Source organism: Lepisosteus oculatus, chromosome 25 (assembly GCF_040954835.1).
Source record: "Lepisosteus oculatus isolate fLepOcu1 chromosome 25, fLepOcu1.hap2, whole genome shotgun sequence".
Lineage (NCBI taxonomy): Eukaryota > Metazoa > Chordata > Actinopteri > Semionotiformes > Lepisosteidae > Lepisosteus > Lepisosteus oculatus.
This window is the reverse complement of record NC_090720.1, coordinates 2,817,158-2,834,758: the sequence shown is the minus strand read 5'-3', so window position 1 is coordinate 2,834,758 and position 17,601 is coordinate 2,817,158. Positions and strand designations below refer to the sequence as shown.

Here is a 17,601-nt window from a genome sequence, read left to right as displayed (position 1 = left end):
GTTTGGAATCTTAGCCGTGGGCATGCAATCGCTTTCATGTCTCACTTGAGCTCTGTAGTCCTCCATCACAGACAAAAAACTCAACGATGTGTATACTTCACCAGAACGGACAAGTGTTGACGGGCTTTCATGGAAGTTTTGAAATGTGCCAATCTTTCCAATGGTGATAACTGACCCCACTGTTCTCCTATCGTATGAGCGCAGAGCTGGCTGTGAAATCCCTTACAAATGTATTTTACCTAGATTTCAGTTACAAGCCCTGTGATCCATACTTCTCCAATATTAGCTTTTAAAGCACTTAATTGAATGATTTTCACAATGTCTTTAAACCATCCGAAGCTTAAGATGGGAGGTGAAGGTTTAAATTGGCCCAGCTATGCCTTAAGCAGTAGTGTTTGTTCTCGTACATGAAGGCCTTTATCCCTGGTTCCCTGCCGATTTCAGTGTCAAATCAAGCACAGCGCAGATGAGGCACTTCATGTGCTGCCTCCTGGGCTTCCATGGGTGTTTTGGGCTAGGGGTAGATGGGGGATTTCTGTGCTGCTGTTACTACCCACTGTTGCCCTGTAGCCTGGGGGATCTGTGTGCCCGGGCAGATCCATGTGGTTTTGTTCAGCAGCTGATTGGCGTGCTCTTTCGGAGTGTGAAGTAGTCTTGGCCTGCTGTCACAGCCCTCGCTTTTTTCGAGGAAAGCAGAACTCGCAGCCCTCACCTGCTGGCACCACTTCTGCCAGGCGACGTGACTTGGCAGAGCGGTGTTCACCCCCCCCAACAATGTGGAGTCGGACAGGTGCAGAATCCAACAAATGAGCTCAGGTCCCCACAAGCCAATTCGATACCCAGACAAGAGGTAATGAAAAGGGAGCAGGCATTCCAAATTAAAAGTAAAATGCTAAATTGTACCGTCGGATAATTCGTCCCCAATCTCCAGAGCCATAAAGCAGCTAATTGTTAAGTGTCTGCACACCAGGTGTAACAACACTGAAGCTGTTGGGTACACTGTTTGTTTGCTGTGGAAACCTCAATTAGAACTCACGAAATGACTAGTTCTCTCTGTCTGAAAAATTTTATTTTTTTGTTTAATGGTGTTCCATTTTATTTACCAGACAGATTATAAGAGGCTCCAATAGGTAGTTTTACACCTATCATGTACTTATTGAAGTCACTGTGTTCTTCAGCTTCCTCTCTTAGCTACACTGGGTAGCTAACTTGACAAAACCAGGTAAAATCTATAACAGGATCAAAATTTCAGGTGGAAAGTTTTTCGATTTTCTTTAAATAATGTCAGTGTGCCCTCAGAAGTTAGTCGGTGGTAGCCCCGTTGTTGTCACCTCCTTCTGCTCCTCTCCCTCCCTGTGTGTCTTCACAGCTCTGCACGTCTCACATTTAAGAAAAAGACACGTGTATTGTTAATCCTGAGCATGCTCTCATGTCTGGCTCCTTGGTCCCTCAAAGTATGTTTCTGATTTCTCTGATCCTTAATCAGACCCAGAGTTGCTGTGGTTTTAATCTGCCCATCTGGTTTTCACCTCCCTGGGATTTCTGAAAAAGTTCAAATTATTCCGGCTGGAGGTTTCGTGATTCTCTGTGGATCACCCGGCAGTTTCAGGCGGGGGGTAGCAGGGCTCCTGTGGGGTAGGTGTGGTTTTAATTACGACGACCGCAGTTACAGCACCAGTTTACCTCAAAAGATACACAAGAGCGTAAAAAAAAACTGGTCAAACATCTGGTGTCTGTGGTCTTCGTGGATTTGTTGTTGTTTTTTCTTGTTGTTTGGTCACCAAAACAAACCTTGACGATTTTATCGGATTATTTCAGAGATCAGCTGGTTTGAAAAGTACTCGGGGAACGAGCAGTTCTTGAATACAATATAATGCACAAATCTTTTCCTTCTGTTTTTTTTATGTTGAATACATTAACTATGTGAGATCTTTCTGTTGCTTTTTTAAGAGCTGCTAGAATATAGTAACTTGACTAGATATGGTCTAGTGTCATTCATTTTTGAATCCTTTTTAAAATTCAGTAAAATACCCAACGTACATGTGCATATGAATTTAATCCTCTTGTGGTGTTGTCAGATGTAAAGGGTAATAAGCATTTTAGAAAATGAAGACACAGGAGTTGAAGGATGTTGAAGGATGCACAGGAGAAAACCAGTGTTGACTGAGTCTTCCTTGGGACTGGGTGCATCAGAGGATATGAGCAATGAAGAAGCAGGTGGTGTCTTGGCCAGCTGAAGGAGAGTTGAGCCCAGTGATTGGTTTTGTAGGGCTGGTCAGCTTGGTTGTGCATGTGGCTTGATTGTTTATTAGCAAACAAGTTGAAAATGGTTTTACATATTCTTCTGAAGTTGATCTTAATCTGGTGAGTTGCATTGCCTGGTTGCATTTAGTTTTTTCCACGTGCTGTTTTTCTTCTGAGGTGAACTACCAGCGAACCTTGCTGTGCCTCCAGCCTGTTTTGTCATCCCTTAAAATGCCTTGTTTGTTTTGTTCTAAACCCGGAAGCAGATATCCGTAGCACTCTCGGAATCCATACCTTCAGTGTTATTGCGTTGGGTACATCTGCTGACCGTAAATACCTTCAGAACACAGCCAGGCCGCATGAAATGGAATTTCAAATAAACTTTGGTATGCTGGAGATAGCAGCTCTTTACCCAGGAGCTAGTCGAGCTGGTTAAAAATTCAGCAGTAGTCTAGCCCTTTCATGTATGTTGTGTGAGAGGGAATGTTAATGCGGTGTCATGCTGTAATAGCTTCTGTAAGATAATATTTTTTCAATAAAATCACATTTGGTTTCTCTTAAACAGTGAGTGTTGCTTTTCCCTAAACGCAGTAAGAAAACAGCCTTCGCTCACCCTGCGCATGAATGAGGAAGCCAGTTGCCTGCTAGCGTTTCAGCATGTTGTTTACCTGGGTTAAGTACAGCAGTTGAGTTAGTGGTCCAAACCAGGGAAAGATGTCAAATCTAGATTTCAAGGTTGTCATGTTAGCAGCATTGTACTAGCAGAATAAAGTTGTTTCCGCTTTGACATGGATTTATCCCTCCATCTTTATCCATACAGGGTTTTGAGGGAGCCAGCGCCTGTCCCAGCAAACTAACAGGCGGAAGGCAGGGTACATTCTGAGCAGGATACCAGTCCATCACAGGGCACACACAGATACATGCCAGGGCCAGGTTTCCATGAAACCAGTTCACGTACTGGTATGTCTTTGGGCTATGGGAGGAATCCCTCACAAGTTCAGGGAGAACCAACTAAGGTCATGCAGACAGCACCCCAGGGCTGACCACTGGGCCCCAGTCCAGCCTTTTTGAAATGTATTTGTGCATTGAAATGGTGCCCATGATATTTTGCAGTTAGAGTAATTAAAATGATACAGATTTTGTTATCAAGGCAAGGTAGCTTTGGGAATGGGGAGTTCCATTGTGTCTCATCACTGCCACAAATTAGGGGGAAAATTTAAGGGACCGTTAAACAGAGGAGGTTGGGGCAGGTGAGGTGGAGGATTACTCATGCTAAAAGCTCTCATACATATGAATAAACCATATGTCTAAAGGGCCTAGAGATCTTATCACCCTTGTTGGCCAGCTGTGATTGGAACTCTGGTCTTGTAACTGGGAGGTTGCAAGTTCAAATCCCAGGTGTGGCACAGCTGCTGTGCCGATGCTTGGGTACTAATGTAAACTGTTTTGGATGAAGATGTCAGTCAATTGTTGTTGTTATTATTATTATTATTATTATTACACTGATATGGCGCTTTTCTGGACGCTACTGGCACTTTACAAGTCATGGGGACTCCCCCCCCACCAACTCCAATGTGCTGCCCCCACCTCAATGATTAAATTCCTAATAAAACATGTAGCTGTGACTTCAGCCACCCCAGCAATGCAGTTTTCCGGGAGCCCATTATAAACCTTGGAGCCGGGTTCCCTGTGCGGTGCTCCTGGTGTATTTTTATACTTAATAAAATCAAGCTGTAAATACCTCCCATGACAGCATTAGCTTGACTAATGCCCAACACCTGCTGTCTTGGTTCTGGACTGCAGGGCCAACAACAGGAGTTGACTTTTATTTTGGTTTGGTCTTTTTGTCCTGGGTAGGCTTGTGTGTCCCTCATTGAAAGCAACCATTTAAACACAGCGAGGACGGCTGCCATTGCTTTCTTTAAATAGGATAAAATGAGCCCATGGTGGAGAAGTTAATTTGCAACAGGAGCAGGGCTTGTATTCTGTAATAGAGGACTCAGTTCTTAATCCGTTAATTGAGTGGCTTCTTGAGTTTTCCAGGTGTGCAGTAAAACAAGGCTTTGCACATCACAGGAGTGCGAACAGATGGCTTGATGTAGCTTGTCTGTTTTTTTTTCCTACTATTACAAACTGAAAACAACTCTTCGTCAGTTGTCTTCTTGGGTTGCTTTGGGAGCTCGGAGCTTTGAAGGTTTTGATGTGCTTCCCCTTCACTTGTTCTCTTTTCTTATGAAAGTGCTGCTGGAAGAAGCCGAGAGTGATGTTGGTCAGGAAGATCATTTTCTTCAAAAATATGACAGATCACATATCCGCATGTTAATATTCCTTTTCATAACCTAGACTGCTTGATTGAATGAGAAGAATAAAATGAGAAACTCTAGATTTCTAGAAACTCTCATTATAAAAACATGGGCAGGACTTACAAAAAAACGGAGAAGTGCTTTGTATTCTGCTACACATGAATTCTGTGGGTTTGATTTAGATACAAACCTCCAGGCTTTTGTTGTCCACCATAAACCAAAAACTTAAAATGCCAAAAGAGTACTCGGTATTTCAGTCATGACTTTCAATTTTTACAATTTCCTTCTGAATGGACCTGTTATGTTTAGGAAAGTTGAACTTTTGTTTATAAGAGCTGCCAGAATTGGCCAGTGTGCTAAGGCATCGGGTAAGGTTTGCCAAGCGTGGCAGTAGTTTTGACAGTTTTCAAACAACCCTTTGATTAGCGGCTCTGGAAGATGAAGCAGGTTGACCGCAGAGAGCGGGGGGTTCTGTGTGGCCCATGGGGCTCTTGGAGGTTACGCGAGGACACTCTGGCCTGGGAAATGTCCTGGGGATCTTAGCAAGCCTTCTCAGGAAACGTCCTGGCTGGGGTTGTTGACCGTGTCGCCCTGCACAGTGAACACCAGTTACATTCAGGGGCTTAAGGGGATGTCCTGCACAGACGGGCTGAAGGATCTGAACCTTTTTTAGGAACAAGAACGGGTTAATTCCACACCGCAAAGTAGAAAGCAGAAATGCTGTGCTTCGGCTGTTGAGCCTTTTTCAGTGTCATCTCCAGAAATGCACTGCAGAAACAAGCAATGTAACGATGGGAGTCATGTGAAAATACTGGCAAAACACCTTAAAGCACTTTATGGAAGTGCTTTTAAGACTAACAGCAAGAGGCGCTTCTTTACCCAAAGGGTGGTGGGAGTGTGGTGCAAGCTACTAGCCAAGCTGTTGAAGCAGATACCCTGGTATCTTTCCAGAAATGGCTGGATGAGAACTTGCGTTCAATTAGCAACTAACTGAACAGGCTAGATGTGCTGAACGGCCTCTTCTCCTTTGTTAACATTACTCCGCTCTTACAGTATGTTGCCTTCCCCTAAGTTTCTGCTCGTGATTGAAGGGTAAGGAACACTAGGCCTGCGCTCTCTCATCTTTCGTGCAGATAACCTGATATGCTCTTTGAGAAGACAGAAAATAACTGCTTCTAGTGTTCAAATGAGAAGCCTTAAGGTAAAGAAAATAGCCATAAACCAAATCTGGCAGACACAATCATGTAGAATCAAGTTGCTCGGCTTTGCATAGAGCCAGCTGCAGAAGGTTAATTTATATACCAGGTGGCAGAAACCAATGGACAAACTGAACAGTTGCGTTTAGGGAGCTGATGAATAGGTTACAATTCAGCCGTTCATCGGAAAGCAAAGTATTTCTCGTGCAGGTTTCAGGACCTCTGTAGGCAAGCTCTTTAGTATTCCTCCTTAATTAACGCCACATCTTGCCACTGACCCCTCTTCGGCGGGTCTTTTTCCCCAAGAATCCAAGAAAAACAAAAGCCTCTGTCAGATCCCAGATCCCGCCGGGCATTCCTGCACTTCCCCGGCTGAAACAGGGGTGGTGCCGTCTGGAGGAAGTTTGTTTCGGAGTCCCACACAGCGGGTTTTCCCTTTGTCCCTCCGCGGCCCTCGCGCGACGAGGGCTCTGCTGCCATCTGGTCCCCTCCTGAAAGCACGCCGTTACCATCACAATCGGCCAGGTGGCCGCGGGAACCGAGCGGGGCCGCGATTCTCATGTTTAAATTCAGAGGCAGGCTTTGCGCAGGGGGCGCGAGCCGCGGGGACGCGGAGAGGTCAGCGCCGCTCAAAAGGCAGGGACGCGCCGCATTGTCAAGTAGAATGGCACATGTGACTTTGAAGCTGCACCAGGGGTCTGCTCATTGTTTCCCTGGCGTTTGTGCTGGCTGCCGATTATGTGCTTTGGGAGATTTTACACCTGCAAAAGAAGAGAACGCCTTTTATCCTGAGCCGTTGTCAGCCCCTGCCACAAGCACCCCTCTGAGGTGTGATATGTGAAAAGGTCTGGGGCAGAGGGGCAAGGGGCAAGTGTCAGATGCGTGGGCAAGGAGCCAGATGTTTAAAAATACAAAGTTTTTCTTTATTCAAATAGAACGTTGCCATATGAAGCTGTACACATTTTACACATTACATATAATTTTTTAGGACAAAATAACAACAACATATTATTACCACAATGTCATTTGTGTATTAGCTTTTCAAAATATAAACACATCTTTACAGAAATCTCAGAATGTCACATTTCCTGTTCATTCCAGTACAGAACCCCTTTGACTGCTGCTTATTTAGAGTATAACATCTCACTTTGTCGCAAGCTGGTAAACAGACCCTTTAATTCTTTCATTCAGTATGCATACATGCGTGTCTGTCATTATTGTTTCCAGATGCGCCAAACGCAGGCGCCATACAACATACCTTACTAACGGACATTTAAAAATAATTTTAAGTACTCTGCATTGCACTGTAAAGCACAAATATTGTGAGTTTTGTCTCCCACATCTCATCTCCCTAATGAAAAATGGAAGGAGGTAACAGTTTGGTCTTTATTCGATTTTTGAAAGTAAAGTTTCGCTTCAACAGGTTTAGTAAGGAGATACTGACCGATAAGTTACAACCATTCCTTAGTCTCCATACAGGAAACCTGCACATCCAAGTTCAGCTTTCCAACAACCTTATTGAAAAATATAATTAAGATTTTAAAAAGATAAATACTACAACTGCACTACATTTTACAATTATTAACACAATGCACTTTCTATTCCAGGGAGATGTTCCACAACTTAAAAATAAATCACCATTACAGAATAAGCGGCCGTGTTGCTGTTTTTTTGTGCCACACAATTAGATGGTCCCTCTCCTGCGTTTTTTTTTCCTGAAAAGTCTTTAAGGCGAGAAGCTCTGTGGGCGGATCTTCATCTCCACTCGTTTCAGGGAGTAGCTCGAGCCGTGCCAGCCATACCAGGTGATGCCATCGCTGTGCTTGGTGTGGTCGCCGTGGCGATAGAACACCCCGTTCAGGTTGGAGTCGGTGCAGCAGTTGTACCAGTAGCCACCTTGGAGACAAAAACATCAGGGAGTCGGTCACCGTGGTAACTGTGGATGTGTTTTTGCCGGTCTGGAAGCTAATTGGCTATGTGGATGTTCTCCTACTCGGCTACCGTGGGAACAAATTCAGCAAAAAAATTCAGGTGATATTTGCTTATGAGGGTGTCTGCATGAGGCACAACTTTTTATTTAGACCTCAGTACTGCCAGTACCCATTGTGGAGCGAATGTGGACTTTCTAAATCAAATCTGTTTATTCCTCAGTTCTTTTTTGAATTGGGGTCTGTGATTTGTATTCACATTGACTTTCTTGTTCTCGCGCTTTGGCCCATTATTTTACCCAGAGATCTTTTGGAATGAGGTGGGGGGTGGGTGAAGGGGGCTACCTTTGCGCAGCTGGGCGCAGTCGTCCACACACTTGTCGTTGTCCTTGTTCTTGGTGCTGAAGTTGGTGTTGTTGTGGTACCTCAGGGAGTCCCGGCCCGCGTTGCCGCTGTAGTTGGCAACGAAGAGCTTGTAGCTGTTCATTTCGTTGCTGAGCGTGAAGTGGGCGTACTCTGCGTAGCGCGTCTCGCCCTGCCAGTCCTTCAGGAAAGAAGACGAGATATTAGCTTAGCTTAGAATATATTAGCTGAGCACTATGTCTGTCACTCCTAGTGGCCTAAAACTTTTTTTTAAAACAGGCTTTTGTCTTTTTGTGGGATTAAGATCTACTTGTTCTTGAGACTTGAGACGAATCAGGATGCTATCTGGATGCAGTTGCTCTGATTCGTTTTGCTGCGATGAAATCTGATTTTTAAAATCACTAAAAGGATCTATTCAGCTCTCCAGTCAAGAGCTTAATCATTTCAGGGCAGGGTGAGACATCAGGCTAGGGAACCCGATGGCCAGGTTTGGGATCAGGTAGGGGATACTGCCCTATCCCTAGCGCATTCCAGATCCGTTACCTCCAGTTCGATCCTCAGCACAGTGGGCTGTCTGGTGAGACGGAAAATGTGCTCGTTGCCCAGCCAGAAATCCCCACGGATGGTCCCGAACCCTTCCTTGTACTGCTTCCAGTCCCGGTTGAAAGAGGTCAGCCCCACCTTGCGCCTCTGAATGACTGTCCAGCCCCCCCCTTCGGTGTCCATGTCGCAGTATACCTGCGGAGAACAGGGAGAGTGAGAGGGCGAGGAGCATGCGATGAGCTTCGCACAAGCATCCTTCTTCAGTCTGTTGACTTGCGCACCAAGGCACTGCAGTATTTTAGCTGTTTTGCAGAGGACCAAACACTTTCAACATGTAGGAAATAATTTCGTGTGACTTTTCCTGGGCAAAGCATTTATGGAGCTTCAATTTTGCTTAATACTTTTGGTGTGTCTTTGTCACAGCCAGGTCATGGTTTTTCGCTGTATTAAATCAGCGGGCCCATACGGGGCAACTTTCTGAAACCCCCCAGGACCCCACGGTTCTCAGCTCGGTGACTCACCTCAAGCTCAGGGGTGCCCAGGAATTCGTCTGCGGGCAGTTTGTACACGCCGGAGATTTTGTAATTCCTGCCGTACAGCGATGAGCAGTCATAGATGGCATCTCGAGGAGAAAAGAAGAGAATTACCGAAAATTATTCAGCGTGAAGTTTTTCAGTAGCAGAAAAGTAATAAGGTGTTAAACGGTGGGGTTTGTCAGACGGGTGTTTGTTGCAGATGGTGCTTTGTGGAGAACTTATTATATATAGTGCAGCTGAATTGGTTTCAAGTTCTCGCACCAAAGCTGTTAAAACAGCAGATTCTTTAAAGCTGCCACCTAAGGGAAATATTGTAAGTCGATCTCGAAGATTAAACACCTATGTTTCGCACCACTCCACACCTCTGTGCAGTGAACTGAAATGCCTGTCTGCACTCTGCCCCTGTTGCCTTTGTGTTTGTCCACTCGTTCCCTGAGGCTGGGACCGTCTGGGGCCTTTACATTCTTGAAGTCCATTTAAACTCAAGACAATTCAGAGTGAAGAGTGAAGCACAAAACACAGGGCACCAGTGGAAACGACATGGAAGTGCATTTTAAACCGACAGGAGCTACTTTACACAAAGGGTTGTGGGAGGGTAGAACAAGCTGCCGCACAGCCGTTGGAGCCGATGTTTCTGTCAAGCATCACCTACATGAGGTCATGGGATCAGTTAACCACCAACTCCCCAAACTGGCTGAATGGATCAAATAGCCTCCCCTGGTTAGTGACCCTTCGTTTTCATCACAGGGTGCCATGTGCAGAGATTTGCAGCAAAATGAAACAGCAGAAATTCCAGACCCACAGCCTGCTGTACAGTCAGACATGAGATTCAGTAACGCGGCTTCTTCCATGCTGCCATGGGCTCAGTTTAATAGCTGCTTTTCTCTGGGAGATAATTGGTTTGATGAATCAGGTCTTCAGTGAGAGACATAGGAGATTATTAGTATGGCTGGAAGCTTTGGCACTCCTGCTGTGAAGTTACAAGAAAAGGCAGCATACTGTAATTTGTATTCTGGGCATCTGGGAAGATGAGTCTGGTCCGATTCCAGTATTTACCACTTGTTGCACACTTGAGGAATGTGCAATATCCGTTAACTGGGACGGAAACATTTAGGCATGATTTTTTTGTCTCATTATGTTACAGTAGCAAAAAGGGCATTTTTGCTTCTCAGCGGCTAACACACGAGTTGTGTGGAAGACTCTGGAGCTTTTAAAAGAAATGGGAAAAATTACGTGCCCATTGCAAGTATGTGACTGAAATACCTCTTTGATTTAAAGTTATTATGGCTTTGTACCATTTTTTTGGAAATTACTTTGTACCTTAAACAGCAGATTTGCCTTAAGGCTCCGCTTCTTTGAAACAAACATGTGGCAAAGAATTCTCCAACTCAGGAAGTGCCCTGAGGGATTTTTAAAAGGTGAAACAGAGGAGTTAGTCCAGACTTTTGTCTGAGGGTTCTGACAATTCAGAATTTATTGCCACTAATAATATTATTTTCAGACTCCTCAGGATGGCCGGGTTTCACCTGTGCAACAGGCAGCTGTGTGGAATATGTGTTTTAAGCCCTTAATCATAATGAAGAAAAGCATGTGTGCGCCAGTCTTTCACAGCAACACCTACTGCTGTACCTGCTGCAGTGCCGTCCAGTCCCAGAGACTTGTGTTGTGTTGAAGTACTTTAATGCTTTTAACTTCTGGTGCTCCTTAACACCTCACTTTCATGTTGTTGGTGGCAATAAGCAAAAACGTCACATCATTTGTATGAGCCTGTTTGCTTTCAGGTTCTGCTTTTTACACTACTTAATGCACTTTGACTTTTTAAAATAGGTACAGAAGTTTAGTTTTCAAGTCATTCTACACAGTTATAAATGATTGATTTGAGCTCTCTAGCTGTTCAAAATCCGCTAAAAGAACAAAATTCTGATGTTACGTTTTGTTGACGCTTGGTTTTGCTTGATATTCTGGCTCAATGTATATTTTGAACAAGCACCTTGTAATGGGACTAAGCCGCATTTGAATTTTTTGTGGAAAAGAGCTCAAGTCGTCATCTTTTTTATTCTGTGTGACATAAACCACTAGCCCAGAGCTGTCGGAAACATTTTTGCTGTGCTGTTTGTCAGCAGAGTCTGTGAAACGGTCACGCTGACTCCGTCTAGAATTGGTCGACTGTGTGCGTGTGTGGTGGGCACGAGTTGGGTGGAGAAGAACGTACCACGAGCTTTTTGCGAATTGCACCCCTCCCCTCGGTTTGAACGGGGACGGGGCGAGTGCGGGCGGGTGTGTATTTCTGCGCGCGGCCCAGGCCGTGGCTGTGGGGTGCCCTGCCCTTACCTGCAGAGGTCTTGGTGACGGCCTGCGCGGCCTGCAGCTGCGTGATGTCCAGCCGGCTGTTGACTTCCGAGTACTTCTCCTCCACCTCCAGGAGGCGCCGCTCGTGCTGCTGCTTGCCCTTCTCCAGCTCGGCCGCCCGGCCCTCCAGGCGCGCCGTCTCGGCCTCGTGCCGCGCGCTCAGCTCGCCCAGCAGGCTGCTCAGGTTGGCCACCTGCACCTTCAGCGCCCGCACGTCCTCGCAGCAGGCCTGCTTCCCGCCGCCGGGCGAGGCCGCCATGCGCCGGGGCTTGTGCTGAGCCTGCGCCCCCGCGCCCCCCAGCAGCAGAGCCAGCGAGCCCCCCAGGAACAGAAAGCGGAAAAGAGCTCGGCTCGGCATCGTGGTTTCGCAAAAACCCAATCAAATTGATTTCAGACGAAAAGCAGTTTCTCTGGTCAGGTTGAAGTTGGAAGTTCCCCTCTCAGCACTGCAGAAGGAAATCAGAAGCTGGGTTCTGGTTGCACAGTGGCAGCGGACCTCTCTGTCCTTGAAACCAGCTGTCTTTGCAAACTCTGCAAGGTCTCTCTCCAGAAAGGGACCTGTTGTAGCATCTTAAATATCTTCACATGTGTGCCCTCCCCTTTCAGCTGAGCGCACACACACTCACACACACACTCGCACACACTCTCTCTCACGTGCTCGTGTGGCTCCACCCAGCCCCTCGCCTCCCATCAGGTGGTGGCCGTCCTCCGAGGGGAGAGAGGTCTCCTAGTGGCTGGGTCAGGAGCTGCCGTGTGTGTGTGTGTGTGTCGGGGACGACTACTCCGTCTGCTCTGCCCGAGACTCTCCACAGGGGTCCTGTTTGATTCCAGTGGGCTGAAAGACCCCTGAAAATAAAAAGAGAGTGTGTGTGCATGCATTTGGCACCCAGCTATTTTTACAGCTGAAACACCTTCTTGATGGTTTTTCTTGATTGTAAAAATCTGAGATGCTAAAGTTATTTAAACCTTATAAGGTATTTTTTCTTTTACTGAGTCTTATTATGTTCCATATGTTTCCGACTGCCAATACCCACTCTTCTGGCCAAATATATGACATGCTTACCTCCTATTTGCAATGAAAGAAACAAGAAAACTTTGCTTCACTGGCTTTGTGCCAGCCATCCTAACTCCAGGGCACTTTTTAGTAGAAAAGCATGGGCTTTATCCCGTTAAACTGTTTTAAAAACATTAGCCACTTTCCACCGTATCTGAGGACATGGCAGAAGGATGCTATTCTAGTTTCGTTTGAGGACTAGTGTAACCCTTTTCCACAGAGCATGCCGGCACAGTGTTTAGCATTGGTGCCTCACAGTGCTGGAGCCCTGGGTTCACTTCCTGGGGTGCTATTTCCTCTGGATGCTCCAGTTTCCTCTCGCGTTAATTGGCTTCTGGGAAAATCAGTCCTGCTGTGAGTGTGTTTGTGTCTGTCTGTGTGTTTGTGTAACGCCCTGCGATGGATGATAGGCTATGGCCGCCCTGTACCCCTGTATTGGGTAAAGCAGAACCCAAGGAAGCTGTGGGTTCAGCACAGGTACAGTGATAGTGTCATGAGCCAAGGCTTGGCTGGGTGATGCAATCAAGCAGGTTTCAGAGGACAGCAGTGTGCAATACTAGTTAGGGCTCTGACTGCCAGGAATGTTGTGGGTTCAAATCCAAGGTGCAGCACTACCCTTGTACTCTGGAGCAAGACACTTGACTCGGATCACTTCGGAAAAGTTCAGTGAAGTACAAATAGTCACTTTAGTGCCAGTCTTAGTCACTTTACAAGGTGTCAGACAGATAAAAAAATAGTAATATAGCAGAATCGTGTTGGTGCTTGTGGCATGAAACTGAATGCAGCCTTTGGCATAGCAGCTAATTCAGTTTTTTTTGCACAGAAGCAGTACTGTGTGGGCTGTTCCCCAAGGTGTCTTTAAATGCTCAGACAGAAAGGCTGAGCGCGTGAAGCATCTTGCAAGTCTGAAGGAATGTGCTTCCTGTTGTGTCATTCCTCATTAAACATGACCCCGTCGTCATTGTGCATGCTGTGCAGACGTCCGACGTTCTTCCTTCACGCGTGTCTCAATGCGGTCAACTCAGGTCTTTATATTCCACCGGGGGCGAACTCCGGGCTGGCTGCCCGCCCAACACACAGTCGATCAGGTGGTCAATTTACACGCGGAGAAGACGTGCATTGGACAGAACACAGATCTTGGCATTTTGCTAACGGACCGTCAGATTTCCACAGTGACATAGTTCACTTAGGGAATCACAGCACTTAATAAAGTGTGCAGTGCTACAGGAGCCAGAATAGTGCAAAAGTGCATCGTCGTTATTGGGATATTACATTAAATTAAATTCAGTGTATAGTAAATAAAATGCTGTAGTCCCGCTAGGCTTTCCTCCACACAACATAACCTCTAAATATTTATGTACTTTAAAAAATTAAGTACTATGTTTACTTTATATTTAGTCATTTCTTATTTCATATTATTTTTTAAATCTACTACTTCTGGACTGGAAAAAAAAGATCCCACATTAGTTCTTGTGTTCTTTTCTTGAGGAATTTTCAGTGTCAGGTTGTTGTTTGAATGGGAGAGAGTCACTTTCCAGCCCTCCTGGTAGAGAATTCCTAGGATGTCAGTGCAGAGGTAATTTAATTCCGGGACAGGAGGCAGGAGTGTATTTCACTTTGTGCCAAAGCTTGTACTTGAGTCTATAGCCTTCCCAGAGTGAAAGGTCAGACTAGGGTCACAGGTCATGTCTTTCACCAGCCGGAGGAGTTAGAAAGGCTCCCATTTTGTCTTTGAACCCATCATTTTAATTTGTCAAGTAAACACAGTGATTTATTTTCTCACCATTCCACAAATAATCAGCCTCAACCCTCTGTAAGGGAATGGTGAAAAGACCCACATGCCGTCTCCTAATGTTTTTGGTTACTAGTAATAGCTTGTAAGAGATTGGCTTTACAGGGCAGCACTACTTAGGGAACCAATCGAAGATGTTATTGCAACATAGGTGTGCTTTATTATCGACATTTGTTTATAGACTTCAAACTTTTCAAATGTCATAGAAAAATTTCACAGGTGTAAATTCTTTGCAGTCAGCCAAGAAATATGGTAAATGGGATACAAAACAAGATTTCTGTTGTACTCCGTGAAATATAAATAAGAAGAAATTCAGTAAAATAATTTGAATAGGAAACCTACAAAACTTTAATGGGCGTGATCAGTTTGGCTTGAGACTTAAAATTTTGTATCTTTTTTTTAAGACAAATGTTAAATGTGTTTCTAACAGACTAGGCATGATTATTAGTGTTTTGTAGTGTGTTTCCTGTGCCCTGTAGCGGAGTGGTCCAGTTGTGGACAGAACAGTTCTGGAAGCTCACAGTCTCAATACTACATTACTAAGATCCACAACAGTTGGTGGCAGGAGTACCACAGGGGGAATTCAGCTCTGGCTGTTTACTCCATCTTACTTTTCTTGTCTTTTTAAACAAATTGACTGCAGCTCAAAACCTAATGGGGTATGGAAGGTTTATCTGAGCCAATAAAGGGTTAATTGGACCAATTAAACCCTTGTTCAGAGGTCAGGAGATCTTGGGGACACAGGTGAAACTGGCGGGGACAAGCAGCTGGATTGCAGTCTTTGAGCTCCCAGCCTCGGATTACCACTCTGTCCCTTGAAACCTGTTCTCAGCTCTTCAGACAGATGGCACCAGGTTCGGTGCAGCACACAGGCTGTCTTCCAGGAGGTAAATGAGCTGCCAGCGCTGGCTGGTTGGCAGAAGTCCCTGTTCAATTTGATATAATTTGCTTTCACCGTGGTCTGTTGATGTTCGGGCTGAATGTGGACGGACTTCAAGTATCTGTTCCCCATCAGCCTTGACCCCTGATAAAATAAAGGTGGGGTTTAATAGTACTTGGAAGCTCTGAATTGCGTTTTTAAAACTTTTTCCCTACTTCTGAAAAATCCAAATGGCGGTGATGCAAGGATAAAAATATTCCATTTGGAATGGCTTTAAGTGCATCAGTTTCCTCAGGTTTGCTTTTCTGGAAGGACATTTTCTTTTCCCTGTCATGGGATTTGCGTTAAATTCCTGTTACACAATGGATTTTTTGTCAAAGCGTATGGTCTGTGTTCAGCACATCCCCTCATCGCACTGCCATGTGTTTTCGCTTTTTGCTCGTTGTGTACCGTCTGGTACTTAATCATCTGTCCTTTAATTGCAAGAGTGATCCGTTTACGTCTCCAAAACAAAAGTACATCACAAAACATTCAAAGAAACCGTGGGCTTTCATTGGATATTGATACAGTTGCCCAGATTTTCTTAGGCCGAGCGACACATGTCATTAATTTGATGTTTTAATTGCATTTTCCATGAGCTGTTGTTGTTATGTAAACAAGGTGTTATGTAAAGACACAATGAGGGACATAGAGTGACTTTCAGGAATGTTACGTGAGTTCACAAGATCCTTCCACGATACAAATCAATGATTGTTTTAATACCTTAGATTGTTTCTGAGTCTTTTGTCAACAGTTCATCACTGAAATAAGGGAAAAAGTCTCTTTTGTGGCCAGTATCCAAACCACAAGCTCTGCTCGTATACCCATGGGGATAAACACATCTATAGAGCAGGGCTACAAAGACATCATTGGTTTATTTCACTTAGATGACAATGTCGCTGGACCACACATCTCCAGGTATGCTGAACCAGAATGTTAGCATAGCGTGTTACCTCATGGAAGGAGGCTGACATCATTCTTGTTGGTTTGTGGCATGCTTTATAGAGAATATATCTGTCGTAGGGTGATTGGAATAAACAGCTCTTAAGCAAGTGTGTAAACGTGGCTATTAGTATATAACTAGTGGCTGTAGTATGGAACAATACTGAATTTTACTTTTAGTTTAAATGTCTTAAGTTGAACATTTGGTACTTTCATTAAATTCTTTGCAAACCCCATAGTGTTGTTAATAAGCTGTTTAAAGTTTGCTTTGGATTTCTAATGGCTTTTTAATGGACATTACCAGAAATATATTGTTTGCATTCTAATCCTGCAACTTCCTGTGTGCAGTTGAAAGGAAAGACTGTTTTCTGGTCCAAATGACCTGTCATCAGAAAATAAGCTTGGTTTTCAAAACAGAAATGTGGGTAGCCATCTCCATGACTAATACATGGTAATAAATCTTCTGCGCATCAAACAAGTTCCTCTCCTCTAATCATTGGACAATGGCAGATGTTGCTAGATTGTTTGATGCAAAACTCCTTCATCGACTTAAACCTTTTTAAGCATGGAAGATGACTTTTTGCTTGTGCCCAGTGTAAATCGGGGGGAGACAGATCTTTCCCTGCAAGTGATTTAAAGACCAACAGTGGAAAGTTGCCTGAGGTTCTTTTCCGAACCTGTGTAACCTTTTCACAGGTATGAGTGCTGGAGTACGGGGGCTGGTGTCCTGGCTCAGTGATGTAATGTGCAGGTGTGGGAAAGCGGGTTGGATCACGTCCACTAAAGACATGAGCCGCGCGTGTGTCTGAAACGGGGACAAGTACAGGTTAATTCCAGGCTGAAAACAGAAGGGAGAGGCACGTCTCGACTGCAGAGCCCTCTTCAGGTGTGAAACAGGAAGACAGGACCTCCTTGACTATGTACTGCTGCATAAAGAGGATTAGAAAATTGGTGGAAGTTCATAGGAACATAAGAGTACCTGCTGACAACCGTCCTCTGAATGTGTTCATTTCTGATTTCATACCTTGTCGCCTATAATGGGACATGTTCTAACAGATGGAAATAAGAAAGCCTGCCCCTTTCTTAGAACTTTGTAGATTTAAGAATAGATTAAAATTAACTTTTCATATTCCAGCAATATTTCTGTTTTGATTTCTTGTCATGAGCGGCTGTGTTTTGAGCAAATAATTCAGATATTTTATGCATTCAAATACTTTGCTTTAGTGTGGTCAACCTTGTCTTCCGCAGTACCCTAGGGAACACTTTTTTTTTAAACAAAGTTTGACTTGTATATTATTAGTTGAAAACACCCTGATTGTTACAGTTCAGCTGTTCTAAAGAAACACTCGTCAATGTGCTTTTACCTGTTGGGAACGTTTCTTATTAGGCCATTTCTGTTTCAAGTACCAGATATTTCCATCGTCTTAGAAGA

The 17,601-nt window shown here is 44.7% G+C and overlaps 2 protein-coding genes across 4 annotated transcripts in view; one reads left to right on the top strand and one right to left on the bottom strand.

The window, feature by feature from the left end:
- mtor (mechanistic target of rapamycin kinase) overlaps positions 1-17,601 on the top strand; it is a 97,950-nt gene that overhangs the window by 32,701 nt on the left and 47,648 nt on the right. The window lies entirely within an intron of this gene.
- On the bottom strand, positions 6,645-12,029 carry angptl7 (angiopoietin-like 7). Its single transcript, XM_006642001.3, has 5 exons — positions 11,445-12,029; positions 9,099-9,199; positions 8,578-8,772; positions 8,017-8,215; positions 6,645-7,639 (listed from the first exon to the last, which is right to left on the bottom strand). The coding sequence occupies exons 1-5, from the start codon at positions 11,818-11,820 to the stop codon at positions 7,470-7,472; spliced, it is 1,041 nt and encodes a 346-aa protein (XP_006642064.1). The 5' UTR covers positions 11,821-12,029; the 3' UTR covers positions 6,645-7,469.